General features: G+C 46.1%; 1 protein-coding gene across 1 annotated transcript in view; it reads left to right on the top strand.

Moving 5' to 3' along the window:
• KMT2D (lysine methyltransferase 2D) overlaps positions 1-24,994 on the top strand; it is a 244,352-nt gene that overhangs the window by 125,231 nt on the left and 94,127 nt on the right. The window contains exons 25-30 of the mRNA XM_077297477.1: positions 11,203-11,367; positions 13,351-13,414; positions 15,516-15,742; positions 15,872-15,945; positions 22,877-22,927; positions 23,166-24,917. Coding sequence (XP_077153592.1) covers positions 11,203-11,367; positions 13,351-13,414; positions 15,516-15,742; positions 15,872-15,945; positions 22,877-22,927; positions 23,166-24,917 — 2,333 coding nt within the window. The remainder of the gene's footprint in view (positions 1-11,202; positions 11,368-13,350; positions 13,415-15,515; positions 15,743-15,871; positions 15,946-22,876; positions 22,928-23,165; positions 24,918-24,994) is intronic.

Raw genomic sequence — 24,994 nt, 5'->3', positions numbered from 1 at the left:
TCACTTGGCCACCACATGTAGTATCTAGCTACTCTGTGCCATCCACATTGTGGATGTTCTTTAGAACCCCCAGTGTACGAAATTCTGCATTGTGCTAAGGAAAGAAGACTGTGCCTGCACATAGCTGGAATCTATGGGGAAAAGTAAAAGACTCCCTCTAATAGTTAACACTACCCTGAAAGCCTCTAGTATACAACAAATGGAATGTTTAAGCATAAAGGTTGTCAGAGCCGGACTCTAGAGATGAGCGAATTTGCTCGGGTCCCTGCTTATTCGGCAAGCTACAGCGCTTACCAGATAAGCTGCAGAGGGAACCCGGATACATGGCGCGCGCCGGCTGATTAGCTGTTCGGCGCCGCAGCAGCATGTGTCACGACACATGCATGGAGATCCCAACAAACAGGCTCTCCATGCATGTGCTGTGACTGTCACACAGCCGCAACACATGCATTTGTGGAGCCAAACAGCTGATCAGCCGGTGTGCTCCATGTATCCGGGTTCCCTCTGCAGCTTATTCGGTAAGCGTTATAACTTGCCAAATAAGCCCTAACCCGATGAGTGTTAGTATGAGCAAATTTTAGGTAAGAAGGGAATAAAAGGTCATCTATGTCCTATTCCACCAGAGATCTAATTTTCAAAGAACTGCCATGACTGAATGCGGATTTTGGCTAGTGCCTGTCTCTCCTTTCCTGTTGCTTGTCTTTTTGAGACGTGAGCATAGTTATTTAACTGCCCTCCCCTCCACGCAGAGGAAGCGTCAGAAACCGAGGCCCTGAGTATTGCTGCTTCTCACCCTGGAGAGAAAATTCTGACGACTCTGCCAGAGGGAGCCCTCGGCTCGGATCTGGAGAAAATCTCCACAGAGGGTTGGTCTCTCACAATAGCCTTCAATTTCCTTCTATTTTGTAATGTGTTCTGTATGCAGTGGTCGATAATTCCTCTGCATCAGGTCTCCCCAAACCTTTCCTCAGCTGTCACCTTTCCTTATGTTGTAATGTTACTCCGCATTGATCACTGCTGTCCAGCAAAGTTTTGTGGTTTTTGTCTGATAACATGTAAGAGTTTCAGATTCTGACATATTTCTTGATTTCTTATCAGTTAAAGCAGGAGTGGGCAATTAATTTTCCCAGTGGGCCACAACAGTGACCATTACTGTGGAGGCCAAACCGATAGGCTGACCTTAATTTTGCTCAATATTAATATTAAAATATTAATTACAATTAATATAAATTATATCGCTTAATGTTGACTATAATTAAGTATGCTGACAACCCCCTATAAACCCTATAAGCCCAGACACCAACTCCCTATATACTGTATGAGCCCCCACATAGCCTCCTGTATACAATGAGCCCCCACATAGCCTCCTGTATACAATGAGCCCCCACATAGCCTCCTATATGAAATATGAGCCCCCACATAGCCTTTCTATATGCAATATGAGCCCCCACATAGCCTCTCTATATGCAATATGAGCCCCCACATAGCCTCTCTATATGCAATATGAGCCCCCAAATAGCCTCTCTATATGCAATATGAGCCTCCACATAGCCTCTCTATATGCAATATGAGCCTCCACATAGCCTCTCTATATGCAATATGAGCCTCCACATAGCCTCTCTATATGCAATATGAGCCTCCACATAGCCTCTCTATATGCAATGAGCCCCCACATAGCCTCTCTATATGCAATATGAGCCCCCACATAGCCTCTCTATATGCAATATGAGCCCCCACATAGCCTCTCTATATGCAATATGAGCCTCCACATAGCCTCTCTATATGCAATATGAGCCTCCACATAGCCTCTCTATATGCAATATGAGCCTCCACATAGCCTCTCTATATGCAATATGAGCCTCCACATAGCCTCTCTATATGCAATATGAGCCTCCACATAGCATCTCTATATGCAATGAGCCCCCACATAGCACCTCTAAATGTAATGAGCTCCCACATAGCCTCTCGCTATAGCCTCTGTGTATGCAATGAGCCCCCACATAGCCTCTCTCTATAGCCTCTGTGTATGCAATGAGCGCCCACATAGCCTCTCTGTATGCAATATGAGCCCCCCACATAGCTTCTCTATATGCTATGAGCCCCCACATAACGACTCTATATGCAATGAACCCCCACATAGCACCTGTATATATAATGAGTCCCCACATAGCCTCTCTGTATACAATGAGCCCCCACATAGCCTCTTTATATGCAGTGAGCGCCCCCACATAGCCTCATTATATGCAATGAGCCCCCACATAGCCTCTCTGTATGCAATGAGCCCCCACATAGCCCCTCTGTATGCAATGAGCCCCCACATAGCCTCTTTATATGCAATGAGCCCCCCATAGCCTCTCTGTATGCAATATAAGCCCCCACATAGCCTCTTTGTATGCAATGAGCCCCCACATAGCCTCTTTGTATGCAATGAGCCCCCACATAGCCTCTCTATATGCAATATGAGCCCCCACATAGCCTCTCTATATACAATATAAGCCCCCACATAGCCTCTCTATATGCAATATGAGCCCCCACATAGCCTCTTCCATACAAATATCCCATACACATGGAAAAAAAAACCACCACATCCTGTCTCCTCTGCACTAAGTCTCAACAGCAGCGCGATGAAATAACGTCATCGTGTCTGCTGTCTCTGGCTGATTGGTGCAAGATGGAGCTGATGGCCCTGTCCTTCACCAATGTATTCACCGCTGTCTACATCCTGAGAATGCAGATTGCAGTGACTGCAAAGCGTATGGACTGCAGGCGAGTGAGTGAGGGCATGGAGCAGCCAATGGGTCACTGTTTCAGCCCTTCAGCTGTCTCTGTGGACCTGACTGGAACAATAGGCAGGCGAGATGTGGGCTGCAGTATTCCCAGGTCTGAGTTAAAGGGACACTTCTGGAGGAAAAAAAGCAACATTTTTATTAAGCTTTCTAATAAAATTATATAATTTTTTTTAATTTAATTTTTTGGAAATGCTAGGACATGAAAGTCAAATAGAAATGTTGTAATTTTTAAGCAATGATTGCAGAAAGCTATTAATCCTGAAAGGAACAGCACAGTAATCTCCATCTACTGCACTGCTGCATGTAACCTCACAATACTACACAGAGGATTGGAATGACTGACAGATCTTCAGGTCTCTTTATAGGCCTAGATAAGGATGGCACGAATGGACGGGGGCAATGGCAAATGCTAAACTTCTGTTGAGTCACACATTTTCCTTTTACAAGTTGAAAAGTATTTTCTCCTGAAAAGATCTCCAAAAAGTAGAAGTCTTTGCATCGTCCTGGTTGGATTACATTTCTATGTGGGCATGACTTGGTTATAAAGTTGAGAGTTGTATAACAAACTACATGGTCAGTGTGAATGAGGTTCTGGGAAAGAGGATGAGGGGAAAGATGGAGAGCACTATCTAAGCGCAGTAAATGAATATTTCTTGTTGAGAAACGTGCAACTTGAATCTTGCTCACCTGGTATGGTTGTGTAAGGAGGCACAACACTGGGAAAAGTTTGCAAACAAGGGTGATTCTTCCACTGGTGTGCTGCCTGTCTGTAATACCATGGAGGTGATTTTCCTTTCCCAGAAAAAAAATTCCTCCACGTGGAGTGTGAAAAAGGATGTTTCAGGGTGCTTCCTTCAGAGGATCTTTAACCCGAATTTGAATAAGAGGGTTATATAGACAAATAACCAAATATATCTGACTTTCAGTTGGATTATACACTGCTTAAAAAAATAAAGGGAACACTAAATCCCACATCCTAGATATCACTGAATGAAATATTTCAGTTGTTCAGTGTTGAGAACAATAAAATATAAAAATGATCAATGTAAATGTAAATCCCATGGAGGTCTGGATTTGGAATTCTCAAAATCAAAGTGGAAAATCACATTACAGGCTGATCCAACTACAGTGGAAATGCCTCAAGACATGGAAATGATGTTCAGTTGTGTGTGTGTGTGTGTGTGTGTGTTGCCTCCACGTGCCTGTATGACCTCCCTACAACATCTGGGCATGCTCCTGATGAGGCGGTGGATGGTCTCCTGAGGGGTCTCCTCCCAGACCTGGACTAAAGCATCTGCCAACTCCTGGACAGTCTGTGGTGCAACGTGACGTTGGTGGATTGTGCGAGACATGATACCCAGATGTGCTCAATCGGATTCAGGTCTGGGGAACAGGGGGGCCAGTCCATAGCTTCAATGCCTTCATCTTGCAGGAACTGCTGACACACTCTAGTCACATGAGGTCTGGCTTTGTCCTGCATTAGAAGGAACCCAGGGCCAACAGCACCAGCATATGGTCCCACAAGGGGTCTGAGGATGTCATCTCGGTACCTAATGGCAGTCGCAGTCAGGCTACCTTTGGCAAGCACATGGAGGGCTGTGCGGCCCTCCAAAGAAATGCCACCCCACACCATTACTGAGCCACTGCCAAACCGGTCATGCTGGAGACGTCATGCTCTCCACGGCGTCTCCAGACTCTGTCATGTCTGTCACATGTGCTCAGTGTGAACCTGATTTCATCTGTGAAGAGCACAGGGCACCAGTGGCGAATTTGCAAATCCTGGTGTTCTGTGGCAAATGCCAATCGTCCTGTACGGTGTTGGGCTGGGAGCACAACCCCCATCTGTGGACGTCAGGCACAGATGTAAACACACACAATTTTGTGTTTTCGTGTGGTCGCCACACACGTCAAATCGCCGCATGCGGACGCATCCACATACAACGCACATCCCTGCTTACCCAATGTTAAAGATAGATACGCAGGGCAGCGCAGGACGCATGGAGAAGTAGGCGGAGCGTAGTTGGGTCTTCAAGGAGGAAGAAGGGAGGAAGTATGCTGCCATCCGCAGCCCTCCTGACCGTAAATGTGAAACCACCCTAAGTGTTTATAAAGGTCCCTTAGACTGTTTCAGTAGGTTCCACAATCATGGGGAAGACTGCTGACTTGACAGATGTCCAGAAGGCAGTCATTGACACACTCCACAAGGAGGGTAAGCCACAACAGGCCGTTGCTAAAGAAGCCGGCCGTTCTGAGTGCTGTATTGAAGCATATTAATGGATAGTTGAGTGGAAGGAAATAGTGTAGTAGAAAAAGGTGCACAAGCAACCGGGATAACTGCAACTTTGAAAGGATTGTGAAGAAACGGCCATTCAAAAATTTGGGGAGATTCACAAGGCGTGGACTGCTGCTGGAGTTATTGCTTCAAGAGCCACCACACACAGATATATCCAGGACATGGGCTACAAGTTTCGCCTTCCTTGTGTCAAGCCACTCATGACCAATAGACAACACAAGAATAGTCTTACCTGAGCCAAGGAGAAAAAAAGAACTAGACTGTTGCTCAATGGTCGAAGGTGTTTTCAGATAAGTAAATTTTGCGTTTCACTTGGAAATCAAGGTCCCAGAGTCTGCAGAAAGAGTGGAGAGGTACACAGTGATGGTTTGGGGAGCCATGTCATCTGCTAGTGTAGGTCCACTCTTTTATCAAGACCAAAGTTAGTGCAGCCGTCTTGGTTTTTTTTTTGCCTTCCTCTGGATCAACATGTTAGGGCATGTTAGGTTAGGCTATGGGTTGAACTAGATGGACTTAAAGTCTTCCTTCAACCTTAATAACTATGTAACTATGTAACCAGGACATTTTAGAGCACTTCATGCTTCCCTCTGCCAACAAGCTTTTTGGAGATGCAAATTTAATTCTCTGGCAGGACATGGCACCAGTCTACACTGCCAAAAGTACCAATACCTGGTTTAAAGAAAAACAGTATCAGGGTAAGTTCACACAGGGTGTTTTTGCTGCGTTTTTTTATGCTAATTTTCAGCTGCTTTTTACAATACCAGCAAAGCCTATGAGATTTCAGAAATCTCATGCACACACATTGGTTTTTTGTTTGATCAGTATTTTGTGCTTTGCTGCGTTTTTTGGACATAGAGCATGTCACTTCTTTCAGCGTTTTTGCTGCGTTTTTTCACCCATTGACTTGAATGGGTGTTGAAAAAAATGCACCAAAAACGCAGGTATCATTATTTGCTGCATTTTTGCTGCTGAAAATCGAAGGACATTAGCATGGACAAAGAGGAAAAAAAAACCGCAACAAATACGCAACAAAAAACGCAAGAAAAATGCACCTAAACCTGCGTTTTGACGCAGCTTCTTTCCTGCCAAGATGATCCGGTTTTGCTGCAGAAAAAAAAGCAGCAAAAACATCCTGTGTGAACTTACCCTCACTGGGCTTGATTGACCAGCAAACTCTCCTGACCTAGAATCTATGGGGTATTGTCGAAAGGAAGATGAGACACCAGACCCAACAATGCAGACGAGCTGAAGGCTGCTATCAAAGCAACCTGGGCTTCCATAACACCTCAGCAGTGCCACAGGCTGATCGCCTCCATGCCATGCCGGAGGCATTGATGCAGTAATTGATGCAAAAGGAGCCCCGACCAAGTATTGAGTGGATTTACTGAACATACATTTCAGTAGGCCAACATTTCGGATTTTAAAATAATTTTTCAAGCTTGTGTTATAAAGGATTCTAATTTACTGAGATAATGATTTTCATTGGCTGTAAGCCATAATCATCAACATTAACAGAAATAAACACTTGAAATAGATCACTCTGTAATGCCTCTATGTAATGAGTTTCACTTTTTTTGTGTTGAAGAACTGTAATTAACTTTTTAAAGGGAACCTGTCACCCCACTCTGGCGTTTTTAATTAAAAGAGCCACCTTGTGCATCACTAATGCTGCATTCTGTGAAGGTGGCTCTTCTTTTTGTGCTCCCTTCCAACGCAGCAATATTAATTTTTATAATTTTCGCGCCATTCCTTTAGTCTGTTCGGGGGGCATGTCTTTTCGCTCGACACAACTGCCTCCCAGCCATCAGTCAGCCCCTCCGGGCGCCACCTCCTCTGTCTTCAGTAACATACCCGGCGCCTGCGCTGTGCTTTTCTTTTGCGGGCATACGCAGTTTGCGCTGCCCTTCGACTCACATCACCTGATGGAATTCATCTTGCGCCTGCGTGTGGCCGAGATCCCGCCCCGCAGTGTGAATAAATCAGAACACACTGAGATTAAGCCAGTTTAATAATGGAAAGGTGTCAATAAGACACCTATCCATTATTAATCCAATAATATGAAAGGGTTAAAAAAATACACACACATTAAGAATAAAGCGAGAAATAATTAAAAAAACACAGGTTTTCCATCTTTATTACACTCCCAATCCAAGCGAAGCAACAATATCCCATACCTGTCTGCTGTACAGTCAAGTCCCATGCTGCAATCCATCTCAAGGGGTTAAATAGTTTACAACAGGGAGCGATGCTAATGCTACTGTCCCAGCTGTAAACCACTGTGTATAATGAATGAAAAGCTGCCTGCGCAGCCTCCCCGCCGGACTGGACGTGAACTCTGTAGTGTGGGAAAGTTTCTGAACTTTCCCACGCTGCCGAGTTCACCTCAAGTCAGGCTGGGCCGCTGCGCAGCCTCAGTGACTACCACTGATGTCACTGAGCATGTGCAGACTCCGACAATAGCAAGGTGACATTAACCCCCCATTACCCCATATGCCACCGCTACAGGGCAGTGGGAAGAGAGAGGCTAAGTGCCAGAATTGGTGCATCTTACACATGCGCCTTTTCTGGGGTGGCTGGGGACAGATATTTTTAGCCGGGGGGTGGTCAATATTTATGGCCCCTTCCTATGCTATGAATATCAGCCCGCAGCTGTCTGCGTAGCCTTTCTGCCTATAAATTATAGGGGGACCCCACTTCATTTTTTGTGGGGGTCCCCCTATTAGAATAGCCAGCAAAGGCTAAATATACAGCTGCGTGCTGATATTCAGAGCCTGGGAATATCCATGGTATTAACCCCTTCCCAGGCTAAAAATATTGGCCCCAGCCGTTGGCTTTCCCTCTCTGGCGAAGAAAATTGTGCTGGAGACCACGCAGTTGTTTTCACTTGTAGGATGGAACTTGTGGAGCCAATAAATAGGCTTCCACATTATTTATTGATGATTTTCTGGGCCGGGATCCATTATATGTCCATTTTGCAAGCTGGAGAGAAACTCGCGCCATACGGATGTCACGCGGATGCTTAGATGCGTGAAAATCGCATCCTCGCATTGCATACGGATCACTGTTCAGGGAACATTTCTGCGATTCTTGTCGGAGAAAAACAGACCTTTTTTTTTTTTTTTTTTTGGAGTAAAAATCCTCTCCGTTAGTTTGTTCTCAGTTTCCTAGGTAATCTGCTCACACTTGCAGACTCCTTGCTAAATTTAGGGCCTGTAAGTACTTCTCTGAAGGTGGCCAGCTAGATTCCGCCAGATTAGTGCCCCTGCACTTCTCCCATGCTGCGGGGGAAACTCTACCTGTGCAAGGAGAACTTTTAGGACCAACAGTGCGATTTATAGTTCGTGCCAGCGGCCTGTAATGCTGCCCCTTCATCCCACCTCTGACATGCAGCTTCTCAGCAAGTCGTCATGGATTTAAATTCAAACCTGATGACTGCTTCATGTTTACAGAATAGTGACTATGTTGCTAATGCACTTGATGTAGCTTTAGACCAGACAACCCCTTTAAATCCATTCATAAATCACAAGTCTGCAGACTTGTGAATCCTCACAATGTGCCACTGTGTGCTGTGAGGATTCTCCAGTATCGGCACTGGCAGCAGCGATCCTGTGACAGAAAGTTTGCCATATGCATGCTCTCTGCCACATTCCAACTAGATGGGCTTGTCTCGCTCAATGCAAGTGTATGGAGTGAGGTCAGAAACAGTCTAGTCAGAATGTGGCCAGGAGTATGCATATGGACCACCACTCCCAGCACTGGAGAATCCTCCCGACTCCCTGCACTGGAGAATCCTCCCGACTCCCTGCACTGGAGAATCCTCCCGACTCCCTGCACTGGAGAATCCTCCCGACTCCCAGCACTGGAGAATCCTCCCGACTCCCAGCACTGGAGAATCCTCCCGACTCCCAGCACTGGAGAATCCTCCCGACTCCCAGCACTGGAGAATCCTCCCGACTCCCAGCACTGGAGAATCCTCCCGACTCCCAGCACTGGAGAATCCTCCCGACTCCCAGCACTGGAGAATCCTCCCGACTCCCAGCACTGGAGAATCCTCCCGACTCCCAGCACTGGAGAATCCTCCCGACTCCCAGCACTGGAGAATCCTCCCGACTCCCAGCACTGGAGAATCCTCCCGACTCCCAGCACTGGAGAATCCTCCCGACTCCCAGCACTGGAGAATCCTCCCGACTCCCAGCACTGGAGAATCCTCCCGACTCCCAGCACTGGAGAATCCTCCCGACTCCCAGCACTGGAGAATCCTCCCGACTCCCTGCACTGGAGAATCCTCCCGACTCCCTGCACTGGAGAATCCTCCCGACTCCCTGCACTGGAGAATCCTCCCGACTCCCTGCACTGGAGAATCCTCCCGACTCCCTGCACTGGAGAATCCTCCCGACTCCCTGCACTGGAGAATCCTCCCGACTCCCTGCACTGGAGAATCCTCCCGACTCCCTGCACTGGAGAATCCTCCCGACTCCCTGCACTGGAGAATCCTCCCGACTCCCTGCACTGGAGAATCCTCCCGACTCCCTGCACTGGAGAATCCTCCCGACTCCCTGCACTGGAGAATCCTCCCGACTCCCTGCACTGGAGAATCCTCCCGACTCCCTGCACTGGAGAATCCTCCCGACTCCCTGCACTGGAGAATCCTCCCGACTCCCTGCACTGGAGAATCCTCCCGACTCCCTGCACTGGAGAATCCTCCCGACTCCCTGCACTGGAGAATCCTCCCGACTCCCTGCACTGGAGAATCCTCCCGACTCCCTGCACTGGAGAATCCTCCCGACTCCCTGCACTGGAGAATCCTCCCGACTCCCTGCACTGGAGAATCCTCCCGACTCCCTGCACTGGAGAATCCTCCCGACTCCCTGCACTGGAGAATCCTCCCGACTCCCTGCACTGGAGAATCCTCCCGACTCCCTGCACTGGAGAATCCTCCCGACTCCCTGCACTGGAGAATCCTCCCGACTCCCTGCACTGGAGAGTCCTCCCGACTCCCTGCACTGGAGAGTCCTCCCGACTCCCTGCACTGGAGAGTCCTCCCGACTCCCTGCACTGGAGAGTCCTCCCGACTCCCTGCACTGGAGAGTCCTCCCGACTCCCTGCACTGGAGAGTCCTCCCGACTCCCTGCACTGGAGAGTCCTCCCGACTCCCTGCACTGGAGAGTCCTCCCGACTCCCTGCACTGGAGAGTCCTCCCGACTCCCTGCACTGGAGAGTCCTCCCGACTCCCTGCACTGGAGAGTCCTCCCGACTCCCTGCACTGGAGAGTCCTCCCGACTCCCTGCACTGGAGAGTCCTCCCGACTCCCTGCACTGGAGAGTCCTCCCGACTCCCTGCACTGGAGAGTCCTCCCGACTCCCTGCACTGGAGAGTCCTCCCGGCTCCCAGCACTGGAGAATCCTCCCGGCACCCAGTGTGCGCATTGATGATTCATAAGGCCGCAGTCACATAGTGACTATAGACTTGTGACTTTAGACCAGATAGCCGTTTTAATGGAGATGAAGAAATTGAAAATACATTGAATATAATCAGAGGAAAGTGTTTTTTTTTTTTTTTTTTTTTGTGTTTTTCTTTAAATGTCTGTCACTCCTGCTATATAAGCATGGACTGATGGTGGACCACAGGGGCATCGGCAAGGGATTTACATATGCAGACAACCCCTTTTTCTTGTCTGTTATATATTGTGTGATCTATCTGAAAAAGCTGCTAAACCAAGATTGATCTATCGGGTCCACTAGCAGGGATGTGAGGGCTTTGTCAAGTTTAGAAGTTAAATGTTTATTGCACCTTTTGTTTAAATCCATATAAAAACTCTGTAGTCATCAGCTCTTCTAGCCCATGTACGTCTCTTCATATAGAAGCACCGTAAATTATAGCATGTGTTTTGCTGAATCTGTCCTATAAAAAGAATTGCTATGATTTTGTTGTGCTCCTTGGTTACTTCCTAAGAATTGGTGTTCAACCATTGTCTTGTTCTGTGGTTCGTACATGGGTGTAAAATGTCAATTCTGTATTTTCGACGGTTGTGTGTATCCCTGGTTGTCTGTTGCTTTCCCTCTTCCCTATGTATTCATGGACTGGGAAAGCAACAAGCCTAACTCTGTTTTGTGACCACAGAGATACCCAAGATGCAGAATACTGACATTCAGGAGCTGCTAAAGGATGTGCTCGGTCCCCCTGATAGTGAACAACCTGTCAGTAGGCCAGCTGGGAGAATGGAGGGTCACATGGCAGCAGGATCAGTAACACAGAGTCCAAGACCCTTTGTTCAAGCCATAGCAGGTCAGTGTTTTTATTCAGTTCATCTGCCTTCAATCTGCGGAACTGGCTTCCCTGACTTACCGAAGTGTGCTAAGAGGATTCGTAGGAGGAGTGTAATGCTTTAGTAACCCTGATCTGGTGTAATATTGTGGGTACTTCAAGGACTTTTCTCCAGAACAGAATCTGCAACATGAAAAGCCCCTCTAATATACCCATCATCACTATTTGTGGTCTCGGACAGAGATGCCATGATCATTCTCTCCTCCTAACGTAGTCAGATGCTCTCAGTACCCTCAGCTCTGTGCTATGCCCGTTCTTTAACCCCATTATATATATTTTGGCATTGATGACTAGTGAATTACTTGATCATAATGCAGAATAAAGATTGTTTCTCCTCTTTCATCCGTAGCCTCGAATATAAGTGAAGTACCGTATATTCTCGCGTATAAGCCGAGATTTTCAGCCCATTTTTTTTAGGCTGAAAGTGCCCCTCTCGGCTTATACTCGAGTCATTCCCAGGAGGTCAGAGGGGGAGCGGCAGCTGTCACATCGTAGTCACCTGCTCCCGGCGCTGTTCCTGCTTCTCCGATGCGATGGTCTCCGGGCGCCGCAGCTCTTCCTGTGTTCAGCGGTCACGTGGTACCGCTCATTAAAGTAATGAATATGGATGCGACTCCACTCACAAGGGGGTGGAGCGCATATTCATTACTTTAATGAGCGGTACCAGTGACCGCTGAACACAGGAACAAGCTGCTGGCCCGGGACGACGGAGAAGCAGGGACCGCGCCGGGAGAGTGAGTATAACGGGGGGGAGGGTGAGCATTGCGCGATATTCACCTGTCCCCGTTCCACCGCCGGGCTCCGTCTTCCGTGTCTTCTGGCTGTGACGTTCAGGTCAGAGGGCGCGATGATGTGGTTAGTGTACGCCCTCTGCCTGAACAGTCAGAGAGCCGGAAGACTGAGCGGTGCACGGCAGTGGAACGGGGACAGGTGAATATCGCAAGTGTCGGGGGCCTGAGCCATGGGTGAGTGTCATTATTTTATTTTAAAAAAATTTTTTTTTTCATCGCAGCAGCATATGGAGCATCTTATGGGGCCATCAACCTTTGTGCAGCATTATATGGGGCATAAGCTATGGAGCATCTTATGGGGTCATCAACCTTTGTGCAGCATTATATGGGGTATAATCTCTGGAGCATCTTATGGGGCCATAAGAGCATGTTTTGTTTTGTTTTTTTAAATTGCAACCTGTCACGTCCTTGGTTTGTTATTAAACTGCCCCCATTGTCTTGTTAGTGATGCACGTTGCATCACTAACATATTTTTCTCAAGCAAAATGTCCCATTATCTCAAAAATCACTTTTTATACTTGAGGGTACGTTCCCACGTTCAGGATTTGCTGCGGTTTTGGCCAGATGTTACCGAATAGTGGAGTGGATAGGCATGTGGATTTTCCCCATATACTTGAAAAAATGAGGAAAATCCACATGTGTAAAAAAAAAAAAAAAGTAACTCCGTGTCCGCTAATTTGCATAATAGGTGCGAACATTCTGCAGCGTGAAAACCGCTGCATATCCTGACTGTTGGAATGTACCTGATGATTGCCCCACATACCTTCTGTTTCAGTCTTAGGCTGCCGTTACACTAGCAGTATTTGTTCAGTATTTTACATCAGTAATTTGTAAGCCAAAACCAGGAGTGGAACAAATAGAGGAAAACTATATAACAGAAGCACGCCACCGCTTCTGCATTTATCACCCACTCCTGGTTTTGGCTTACAAATACTGATGTAAAATACTGACCAAATACTGCTAGTGTGACTGCAGCCTTAGGGGTGGGGATCTCTAGCTTTCCCGTCACAATCATTCAAAAGCCTTTTCTTCAAATACTCCACACCAGTCGCATTGTAATTCCGTATGTCACCGCAATCTCCCGGAGGATCCCGCGCTTTTGCAATGATTGTGTGATTTTTGATTATTCATTGAATGACTTGTGGCATTTTAGGTGTAACCCTTTCATCGAATGTTCAACTGGATCCTTTTTCGCAGTCTGGTTTCCTGGACTCTAGGTAGGTGCAACTGACATTTTTGTTTTCAGTTTTGCTACTGTAACTTCTATGAAAGGGTGTGTGTTGTTTTTTTTTTGTTTGATTTTTAACATTGGGTTTCATTTATTGACTGCAGCTCGAGAAAAACCTTCAAGATGGAAAGGTGATAGATATTATATATATATATATATATATATATAAAAAAAAAAAATACTGAATTGTGTGATGGCAGAGGTGAATTAATTTAGCATGACAGGTTTTAAAGTTATATTTTTCCCTGCCGTAAAGTGAACTGCTACCATACAGATAACTAAATCAAAAGAACTACAGGATGAGTTACTGTCAAAAATGAAACCAAGCACAAACAAGGTATAGGGGGCTGGGAATTAACCTTAATAATAAAGACTTCCCCCATATAATCATACTATAAAGATAGGATCATGTACATTACTCACCAAAAAAATTGAGTAAACTTGAATCACCAAATAAATAAAACATTACATTTTATTGATATACCGTAGTTTAAAAAGCATATAAAAATAGTTCAGAGGACTGCATGAGTAACACAAGTCATAAAGGTCAGGCCAGGGCCCAGGTATTATTATTATTATTATTATTATTATTATTATTATTATAGTGCCATTTTTTCCATGGCGCTTTACATGTGAGGAGGGGTATACATAATAAAATAATACAATAATAATAAATAAAATAATACATAATAAAACAATAATCTTGAACAATACAAGTCACAACTGGTACAGGAGGAGAGAGGACCCTGCCCACGAGGGCTCACAATCTACAAGGGATGGGTGAGGATACAGTAGGTGAGGATAGAGCTGGTCGTGCAGTGGTTTGGTCGAGCGGTGGTTACTGCAGGTTGTAGGCTTGTCGGAAGAGGTAGGTCTTCAGGTTCTTTTTGAAGGTTTCGGTGGTAGGTGAGAGTCTGATATGTTGTGGTAGAAAGTTCCAGAGTTTGGGTGATGCGCGACAGAAATCTTGTATGCGATTGTGGGAAGAGGAGATAAGAGGGGAGTAGAGAAGGAGATCTTGTGAGGATCGGAGGTTGCGTGCAGGAAAGTATCGGGAGACGAGGTCACAGATGTATGGAGGACACAGGTTGTGCATGGCTTTGTATGTCATGGTTAGGGTTTTATACTGGAGTCTCTGGGTAATGGGGAGCTAGTGAAGGGATTGACAGAGGGGAGAGGCTGGGAAATAGCGGGGGGACAGGTGGATTAGTCAGGCAGCTGAGTTTAGACTAGATTGGAAGGGGTGCGAGAGTATTAGAGGGGAGGCCACAGAGCAAGAAGTTACAGTAGTCGAGGCGGGAGATGATGAGGGCATGGACTAGGGTTTTTGCAGATTCTTGGTTTAGGAATGTACGGATCTGTGAAATATTTTTGAGTTGAAGGTGGCAGGAAGTGGAAAGGGCTTGGATATGTGGTTTGAAGGAGATATCAGTGTCAAGGATTAACCCGAGACAGCCATTTGCTGTAATGGATAGGTTCGCTGAGGGGGCAGGTAGAAGCAAGTACTAATGATACGAAATAATGGTACATGGCTACAATGAAAAAATGATAGGGACATTCGTTTGAATAATGTATGTATGTATATATACCGTAATTTATTCAATCTTCTGTCCCCATCATTTTTTCATTGTGGCCATATACCTTTATTTCTTATCATTAGTACTTGGTTCTGCCTGGGCCCTGGCCTGACCTTTGACTTGTGTTACTCATGCGGTCCTCTGAACTATTTTTATATGCTTTTTAAATTACATCAATAAAATTGAATATTTTATTTATTTGGTGATTCAAGTTTACTCAATTTTTTTTTTCTTTTGGTGTTTTAAGGATGGGATTCATTGAAAGGAGGCACTTCTCCCAACAGCTCAGACCATAGTCGGCTGAATTGTTTTGCCCATGATCAGTCAATCCTTCATTTCTGTCTTTATCATTGTATAAGTGATTGGTAACAAAAAAGCGAAGGTGATGGGGTCTGGTGTTTAGGCAGATAATGAATAGCATATGTATTCTATACCTTTCCATTGTCATCAGTTATTAATTCAGTGGAAATTTTATAGGGTTGATCTTAATCTGGTGACATTTACGATACATAGGGACAGGAGTGGTTTGTTCAGTCCTGAGCACTGTGACACTGATGGCTCGTTGACGACGGCATCTACCCCTACTACACCGACCACAGAGGGAGAAACTGATGGCCTTTCCTACAACCAACGGAGCCTGCAACGTTGGGAAAAAGATGAAGAGCTGGGGGAACTCTCTACCATATCACCAGTACTTTACGCAAATAAAAATTTCCCCAATCTTAAGAAAGACTATCCCGGTGAGTCGATGCCGACTTCTGGTTTGCACGCAATTGTAACTGTAGAAAAGTTAGTTTACTTAGTGACTGTACAAAAGAAGCCACTAGATTTTTTTAATCTCGCGCTTAACTACTATCTTGATATTTTAGACTGGTCAAATCGATGCAAGCAGATCATGAAGCTCTGGAGGAAAGTGCCAGCACAAGACAAGACTCCTTATTTAGTAAGTGTTGAATGATTCTTTAAAAACTTGTATTTATTATTCCCCGCTAAATTTTATTTCTTTATCGCTTCATTGGGGGACACAGGTAACTTTGGGTGTATGCTTCTGTTGCTAGGAGGCTGACACTAGGCAAAAAAGGAAAATAGCTCCTCCTCCGCAGTATACACCCACCGACTGGCATCAAGTACCTCAGTTTAAGCCTAGTGTCTGTAGGAGGTAGACCTGGATGTGCTGCCAGATATGAATTTTCCCTTTCATGTTCCCTGTTTGTGTTTATTAACCTTTTCCCTTTGTCTTTCAGGTTCTTCTTAGGGTAACGGTGTAATTTCTCACCCTGTTTTCCTGTACTTATGAGACTGAGAGAGCAATGTGGTGTCACCCACGTCGTCCACTCTCAGGCCCGCAGGCAGGACCTAATCCCCTGTCACCTTTATGGGTGTTTCAGGATGATTCCCGGTGGCTGGTCCTTTGCCTTTACCTCTGAGAGGGCTGGGAGGAAGACGGTGGTCACTAGCGGTGGCCTCCCTCCTTCTTGTAAAGGGCTGATGCCTTTTCTGCACCATCTGGAGACTGTGCGGGAAGGAGGATCCCGGATTCCAGCGACCCTCTTCCCACTGGGGGCACTTGCGGTCACACGCTGTTTTTGTCCAGTGGGAGGCGTCTTTCTCCTCTTCTTTTGAGTGTGGCCACGACCCCCGCCCCTTCCGCAGCACATGTTTTTTCGGCCCGCTTTCTCCGCTCCTGTGACGGAGCTTCTCCTTCCTGGCTGTTCACGCCCCCGGCGTGTCAGCCAATCGGAGGGGGACCTTAATTTTCGCTGGCAGATTGTCCTGGCTGTTTACTCCCCTGGTGTGTCAGCCAATAGGATGCTTGCTTTCTTTATTTGCCCGACGGCAGTTAGCAGTGCTGTTGGACATGTGCTCTGCACACAAGGGGAGGCCCTGCAAAGGGGGGACACAGCTTCCACATTTCTTCCTGCGAGTTGTCGCTGGCATTGGGTAGGCTCTGTTCTTAATGCTCGGGATGAGAACACACCCCTCCCTCCAGATTGGGCTGTTGCCATGTCACAGTCTGTCTCCGACATGACCGAAGTTTCACAGTCCCCGGTTCAAGTCCTCGAACGACTCGCACATTTGTCCAAGCCACTAGTGCTCCGAACGCCTCTCACGGTGATTGGCACGCACTTGATCGCGACCTTCACAGGGACAAATTGGGCACAAGACAAAGGAAGTGGGCTCTTTCAGTTTCTTCCTCCAATTTTCCAGGTCCCTCTGCATCCTCCTGGATGTATTCCTCCCCCCATGCCCCCTCCTCGGAGGCGGCTTTTGGATCTGATGTGGATTCCCAGTCTGAGTCTGATATTGGCCAGACCTCAAAGATGCAGGATATGGTCAATAGCCTTATCTTGGCAATTACCAAAACGCTGAACCTAAAGGAGGACGAGGCACCTGCTCAGGAGCAATCTGTCTCCTTCAAACGGGTAAAACCTCCCTGATTTGCCTAATCACAGGGAATTTGAAGCGATTATGTCCAAGCATTGGGAACACACTGATAAGCTCTTCCCAGGAAGGAAGCGGCTCGATAGTCTTTATCCTTTTAGCCAAGACCTCGTTGGTAAATGGGCAGAATTTCCTAATGTGGATCCGTCGGTCTCTCACCTGTCTTCTGAGACAGTCCGGTCTCTACCGGATCATACATCCCTTAAGGATTCTATGATGGAATCCTTGGCTAAGTCAGCTTTTGAAGCGTCTGGCGCCTCCATCTGTCCCATTTTTGCCTCCACCTGGGTGGCAAAGTCCATATCTGCCTGGGCAAGAATGCTTCGCCAGGGTATCTTAGCGGCAGCTCCTCCGGAAGAGCTGGCAGATTTGGCAGACCAGATTGCTTGCTGGCAAATATCTTTTTGACTGCTTCCTTGGATGCGGCTGGTTGTTCCACCAGGGCTACCAGCAATATCGTTGCTATTCTCCACATTCTCTGGTTGAAAGCGTAGAATGCAGATCCACTGTCAAAAAAAAGTCCCTTACTCCTTCAATCGGTGGAAAAAATTGGTGAACGATATAATTCCATATGAGAATATATTATACAGGAACAGAGGTTGTCTCCAGAAATTTCATAGAATTTGGGAAAGGTGGTGTGACTCACCCTTGACACACACCTAGCCCCTAGTGCCATGATTTCCTCAACCGCGAGATATAATCCTTGAGGTTTCTCTTTTTCAGTGCATGAACGTGATGCTTTATGTGGACTCCGGAATATTTGCTTATTATAACCTGAATTGTTACATACTGAGAACCTTGATAAAGAACCTCTTGGTTGATTGTGCAATGCTGCTGAGAATACATTATGTTTAATGTTCTATTTTACTTGTTTTGTTTGTTTATTTTGTCATTGAATATCACTGATATTGTGCATGACGATTTGATGGATTACTTTGATTTTTCACTGCAATGTCACATGCCTTTTATATTATTTTGTGGAATCTTTCAATAGAGAGTTTAAAAAAAAAAAAAAAAAAGTCCCTTACTGGCCTTGCCTTCCGAGGCTCTAGACTTTTTGGGTCCAAACTGGATCAAATAATCTCCAATGCTGTCAGCAGAAAAAGCACCTCACTTCCCCAGTCCAAGCCTAAATGTCTTTTTAATAAGAAGAGGTCACTTCAATTTCATTCCTTTCGGCCCTTTTCTGCTTCAGGAGCTTACGCCCAGCAGGACCGCTCTTCCACCAAGGGGAAAGAAAGAAGCCATCTTTCAAACCTGCCCCTTACTGGCGTCCAAAGGGTTGCTCCTTCAAGTCTTCAGAGTCCTGCTCCGACAGATTTTCCTCCGCGTGAAGGGTCACCCCCACCCGGGAATCTCCACGGTGGGAGGCCAGCTTCTTCTCTGCCAGGACGCATGGCTGTCGGTGGTCGATGATGCTTGGGTCAGAGAGATAGTTAAGTCCGGTTGCAAAATCCAACCCCCCCTCCCGGAAGACGTTTCTCTCTATCTCGCCTGCCAAGACTCCCGTCTCAGGACCCAGGGATTCTTCAGGCCGTCTCTTTCCTACTACGCACAAGTGTAATTGTACCCATTTCCCGGAACAAACTGTTTTCAGGGTTCTACTCCAATCTTTTCGTAGTCCAAAAGAAAGACTGATCGCTTCGTCCAATTTTAGACCTCAAGCGACTGAACCGTCATGTTCGGATCTGTCATTTCAGAATGGAATCCCTACGTTTGGTATTCGCCTCCATGGAACCAGGAGAATTTCTTTGCTCTGTAGACATTCAGGATGCTTATCTTCACATTCCTGTTTGTGTTCAGCATCAGAGATTCCTACAGTTTGCGATCCTGAAGGACCACTATCCGTTCACGGCTCTTCCATTTGGCCTGCCCTCTGCCCCAAGAGTATTCATGAAGGTCATGGCAGCGGTCATGGTCATCCTTCGTTCCAAGGGGATTCTCATAATCCCTTACTTGGACGATCTTCTGATCAAGGGGCCGTCCCAACGAGACTGCGACCTGAGTCTTCAGATCTCCTTGGACACTCTGATCCGTCTCGGCTGGATTGTCAACAGAGAAGTCCTCCCTGACCCCAGCTCAATACCTGGTGTTTCTGGGCATAAGGTTCGACACGGCCCAAGCCCGTGTATTCCTTCCGAAAGAAAAGTTTCTCTCTCTGCCAGGGGATCCGCATTCTAAAGCAACCAACTCCTCTGGCCCTATGGTCCTTCATGAGAGTTCTGGGGAAGATGATTGCCGTAATGGAAGCTGTGCCTTTTGCCCAGTTCCATACCCATCCTCTTCAGCTGGCCCTCTTGTCTGTTTGGGACAAGAGGACAGTCTCCCTGGACCGGCTCGTGCTTCTGTCCCTCAAGGTGAGGCAATCCCTGATCTTGTGGATGCTATCTCCCTCAGTCCTGAGCAGGATGTCCTTCCTCCCTCTCCAGTGGCAGGTCATCATCACCTATGCCAGTCTCCTCGGTTGGGGAGCGGTCTTTCTTCATCACACAGCGCAGGGTCGCTGGAACATCCAAGAAGTCGCTCTCCCCATCAATCTTCTGGAGATCAGGGCAATTTTTCTTGGCCTTTGCCGCTGGCAATCCCTCCTCGCAGGCCAGCCGGTCCACATAGAATCGGACAATGCCATTGCCGTGGCTTGCATAAACCATCAAGGCGGGACTCACAGCAAACAGGTTGATGGCAGAGGAAACAAGAATTATGCGATGGGCGGAGCGTCACATTCCGGGGTGGATAATTGTGCAGCCGATTTTTCTCAGGGTTGTGATGCCCTAGTGGTCCCAATTCCAGGTGCCTTCTCTTTTTCCGCCTTTCCCCTTGATTACGAGAGTTGTGAAAAAGGTAAAGGCGTAAGGAATCCTGTAATCCTGGTGACTCCAGACTGGCCAAGAAGGGCCTGGTATGCGGAGAGGGTGAACATGCTCATGGATGCTCTCTGGAGGCACCCAGACTGTCCAGATCTTCCCTCCCAAGGCCTCCTCTTCCACCAGAGTTCAGTCTCTGAGTTTAACGGCATGGTCATTGAGGCCGCAGTCCTGAGAGGACAGGTTTTTCTCATTAGGTCATTCAGACCATGATTGGGGCAAGAGAAGCAGCATCCTTTTGTATCTACCACAGATACTGGAAGGCCTTCTTTCGGTGGAATGAGGACAACAATTTGTTTTTGTTTTTTTTTTCCCTTCCTTCCATCCTGTGGTTTCTACAAGCGGGTCTTGATTGTGGTCTGTCTCTCAGTACCCTAAATGGTCAGATTTCCGCTCAGTTCTTTTCCAACGAAATCTGGCTTCTCGTTCCCAGGTAATAACTTTCCTTCATGAGTCACCCACCTGGCACCTCCTTATCGTCCTCCGATAGATCCATGGGATCTTAACCTTGTCCTTGGCGCACTCCTTTTGAGCCCATTCAAGACATTTCATTTTCTCTCCTATAATAAAAAGTTGCCTTCTCAGTTGCCATTACGTCCATCAGGAGAGTTTGAGTAAGCGGCATTATCCAGCCATTCTCCGTTCCTGATTCTACATCAGGACAAGGTAGTTCTCAGACCCGTTCCTTCCTACCTAAGGTGGTCTCTTCATTTCACATTAATGAAGACACCTTCCTTCATTTTCTATGTTCCTCTCCTTTCCATCCCCTGGAGAAGTCACTAAACAAGTTGGATCTGGTCATAGCAATCCGAGTCTACCTTTCTAGGACTGCTTCCTTTCGCCACTCTGATGCCCTATTTGTCATCTCCAAAGGTCGTTGTAAAGGGCTCCCTGCTTCTAAATCCACTATTGCCCGTTGGATTCGTTTTTTACAGTATTGGAGGCATACCGAGTGCAGGACGAACAGCCTCCTCCGGGGGTGAAGGCTCACTCCACTTGGGTGTCGGGAGCTTCCTGCAGATGGCGGTTATGCATCGGTCGACCCAAGTCTGTTTCCGTTGCCTTATTTTCTGGTTCCCACCCTAGGGACTGCTTTGGGACATTCCATGGTTACCTGTGTCTCCCAATGAAGCGATAAGATAGCGGGATATTTGGTTCTCACTGTAAAATCTTTCTTGGAGCCTTCAATGGGGGACACGGCACCCTCCCTAACTGTTTGTACCGCTTTTGGGCCTACGTGCCTTGTTGTTGGGTTGGTACATATGTTGAGTTTTTGGTTGCTTCTCCTACTGCTTTAACACTAACTGAGATACTTGGTGCCTGTTGGTGGGTGTATACTGCGGAGGAGGAGCTATTTTCTTTTTTTGCCTAGTGTCAGCATAGCGACAGCAGCATAAACCCATGGTTAACTGTGTCCCAATGAAGGCTCCAAGAAAGATTTTACGGTGAGTGTCAAAAATCCCTCTTTACATTCTGATTAATTTTTTAAAGTGTTGACTCGTGTTCATTAATAGTTAAAATTGCAAAGTACTTGTAAAAACAAGCAAATTTGCAATTTTCTACTTATATAAAAATCCTCTGCGAATTAAAACTAGCTCAGTTTTAGATCGATTGTTCACTGCTTAACAGCTTAGGTTACCAGCCACATTGGCATGACCAGTGTCCTAGGCAAGAAACATTCTTGCAAGCTTTTTCCTTAACCGCTTGCAAGCACACCTCTGAAGTGGATTGGACTCTTGGATCTGACCAACGTCAGTGTCCCAGCGCTACTCCCATAATGCAAAGTCAAAGTTTGTCTGTACTAGCAGCACTGCCAAACTGTCACTTTAAGAAGTGCATCGTCCCCAGAAAGCAAAATTCACACATTCGTATGGCATACCACGATGTCCAAACACCAACTTCTGGAACCCAGTTCTGAACTTCACAGCTATGAAGCTGTTGAGTTCTGGTCAGAAGACCCGCGGTCAGTCCGCGATTTGGGCACTGTGACATCAGAATGTGTGAATGCTTGAAACATATCTGTGCCGAGAGTCCAGACAGGTTCCCCTCAACCCCTTCACTCTAGGAAGATTTATATATATAATATATATATATATATATATATATATATATATATATATATATATATATATATATATATATATATATATATATATATATATATATATATATCTATCTTTTCTGTAGATGTCGCTATATGAGGGCTTGACTTGACTTTTACAGGATGAGATGTAGTTTTTAAATGTTACTAGCAATGTACTGAGAAATGGGGAAACCATTGAAAAGTGGGATGAAATCTTTAAAAATATGCAATTCTGACTTTTTTTTTCTTTTTACGGTGTTCAATGTATGGTAAAAATTACCTGTCAATGCTATTCTCCTTGTTACTACAATTGTTGCAATACCAAATTTGCATAGATGTTTTTTGTTTGTTTTTTTTTCACTTAAATAGAAAAAAAAAAAAAAAAGTTTGCGAAAAATACATTGTGGTTTGGTAATGTTTTAGGAAGAATCAGTTTAAATGTGGAGGGTACTAATACTTATGTTTTACTATTGATCTTTCTATAGCAAAAGGCCAAAGACAATCGTGCCGCACATCGTATAAACAAGGTACAGAAGGTAGGCGCCTGCTTTATAGATAGTAACTAACCTCGCCACTAGTTTCTCTCTGTTCATAGCTGCTGCTTGCTATTCCATATTAACCCATTTAATCTAATCTAATCTTGTATAAGCATATGCATATTTATCTTCTGCCCATTCAGCAAGCCTGTAGTCATATTATGTTGCATATTAATGTATACCCTGCAGCCTATACAATATATTCTACTTAGTGTATATTTTGCTTTGGTCTCTATAGCAGGCAGAGAGTCAAATCAACAAGCAGTCCAAGGTAGAAGGAGTACGAAAAGCAGAGCGTCCAGTTCTTCAGCTTCAAATTCCCATGCACCCTGGTTCTCAGTCTGGATTAAGCCATGACTATAGAGGTGCATCTTCAGGAGGACAGGATGTCTATATGTCTAGTGGCTCTGCAATGTCTACCTCCTCAGACTTGTTTCTAAAACCTTCTTCAGCAGGCACTCCTGGATCAGAGTCATCTGACATTTTCTTTAAATTGCCTCCTCAGTCTCCATCCCAGGAGCACTTTCCTAGTTCACCTGCATATTCATTGGACTCCCGATATCCGTCTTCCTTGACACAGTCACCAGCCTCTGCTGGGGCATTTCAAACTCTTTCTGGGGCAGAGCACCAACCTGCACTGAATACACAGAATGCAGCCACTTGTGTGGAGTATCCGCCTTCCCGTGCAACCACTCCACATCAGTCAGAGGCATTTGTCAAGCCACGATATCCTACCGGATCTCTTGATAACCTTTCATTAATAGGGAGCCCTAGTTCAAGGTCTTTTCAATCAAATGAATCCTCCAGCAAACCTGACACCATGCTGTCTCCTACACGTTACAATGATAAGAGACAAACTGATGGAATCCTCCTTCAAATTAAAAAGGAAGAAGTTGGGCTTGGATCTCCTGGCTTTTCACACAGCGCTGGTTCTGATGGAACACCTGAGATGAAATATGATGTATTTAAAGCGCCCCTAACACCTCGAATGTCTCAGTTAGAGCCGCACAGTCCTGCTTCATCACATCGGGAACCACATATGCAAGCACAAATGGCATCACCTCAACATCATTCGGAAATGTACAGACAGACTTCAACAACACCATACATTGACCCTTTCTCACAGCCTCCGTTAACTCCGCGACCTCAGCCCATAGAAAGTCGACCTTTGTCTTCTGACCCTTTTGCTCGTGTCCCAACAAGCCCACAATCCCAGGGAAGTTCGCATTCCCCTTTAACCCCGAGACCATTGTCAACCGAAGCATTTTGTCCCTCACCAGTTACACCACGATTTCAGTCCCCAGACCCTTATTCTCGTCCACCTTCTCGACCCCAGTCGCGAGATCCATTTGCACCACCTCATAAACCTCCCCGCCCTCAGATGATAGAAACTGGTTTTAAACCAACTGCACAACTTTCTCACTCCAATCCCTCTGGTACAAACTACCAACAATCACTAGATGTTCACCAAAAAGTTCAAGTTGGCCAACAGCAAAGTTTATTTGCTCGTTCACCAGGAGCAAGTGTCTATCAAAGTTCTCAAAATCAGCTATGCTTTACTTTTCCTCATTCTCCTGGAGATGGTGTCAAAAGTTCCCCTTCCCACCAGCCACATGCAACTCCCACCCATTCCCTGAACAGCCATTTTACCCCAAACAAACCACAAATCTACACTTCTCTGAACAGCAGTACAGTCCCCTCCTTCCACCCTGCAGGTAGTCCACACTCCTCTGGCAACAGTAACACTTCAGATGCTTATGTTCAGTCTCCACTCCGACCTCCTTCAGTTTTACCCCAAGAGGCACCTTATCAGTCCCCAGCCTCTAACCAGCGTGCAGGTCTCAATTCTCCAGCAGAAAAACCTAGAGAAGATATGGCTGCTATTCCAAATGCTCTTGGCAGTACTGGTAGGGATGTGCCGGAGCTACAAGGAACAGCTGATGCTTCCCTAAGCAATCTCAGTCAGTCTGAGCAAGAGAAGCAAAGACAGGTATTTTATGTGTTTGTGTTTGTTGTAGAAATAATATTAAAATATATATAATATTACTAATTTTGAACTGCCCTTAA

Source organism: Ranitomeya variabilis, chromosome 3, assembly GCF_051348905.1.
Source record: "Ranitomeya variabilis isolate aRanVar5 chromosome 3, aRanVar5.hap1, whole genome shotgun sequence".
In the NCBI taxonomy this organism is placed as follows: domain Eukaryota; kingdom Metazoa; phylum Chordata; class Amphibia; order Anura; family Dendrobatidae; genus Ranitomeya; species Ranitomeya variabilis.
This window is presented reverse-complemented; position numbering and strand designations above follow the sequence as displayed.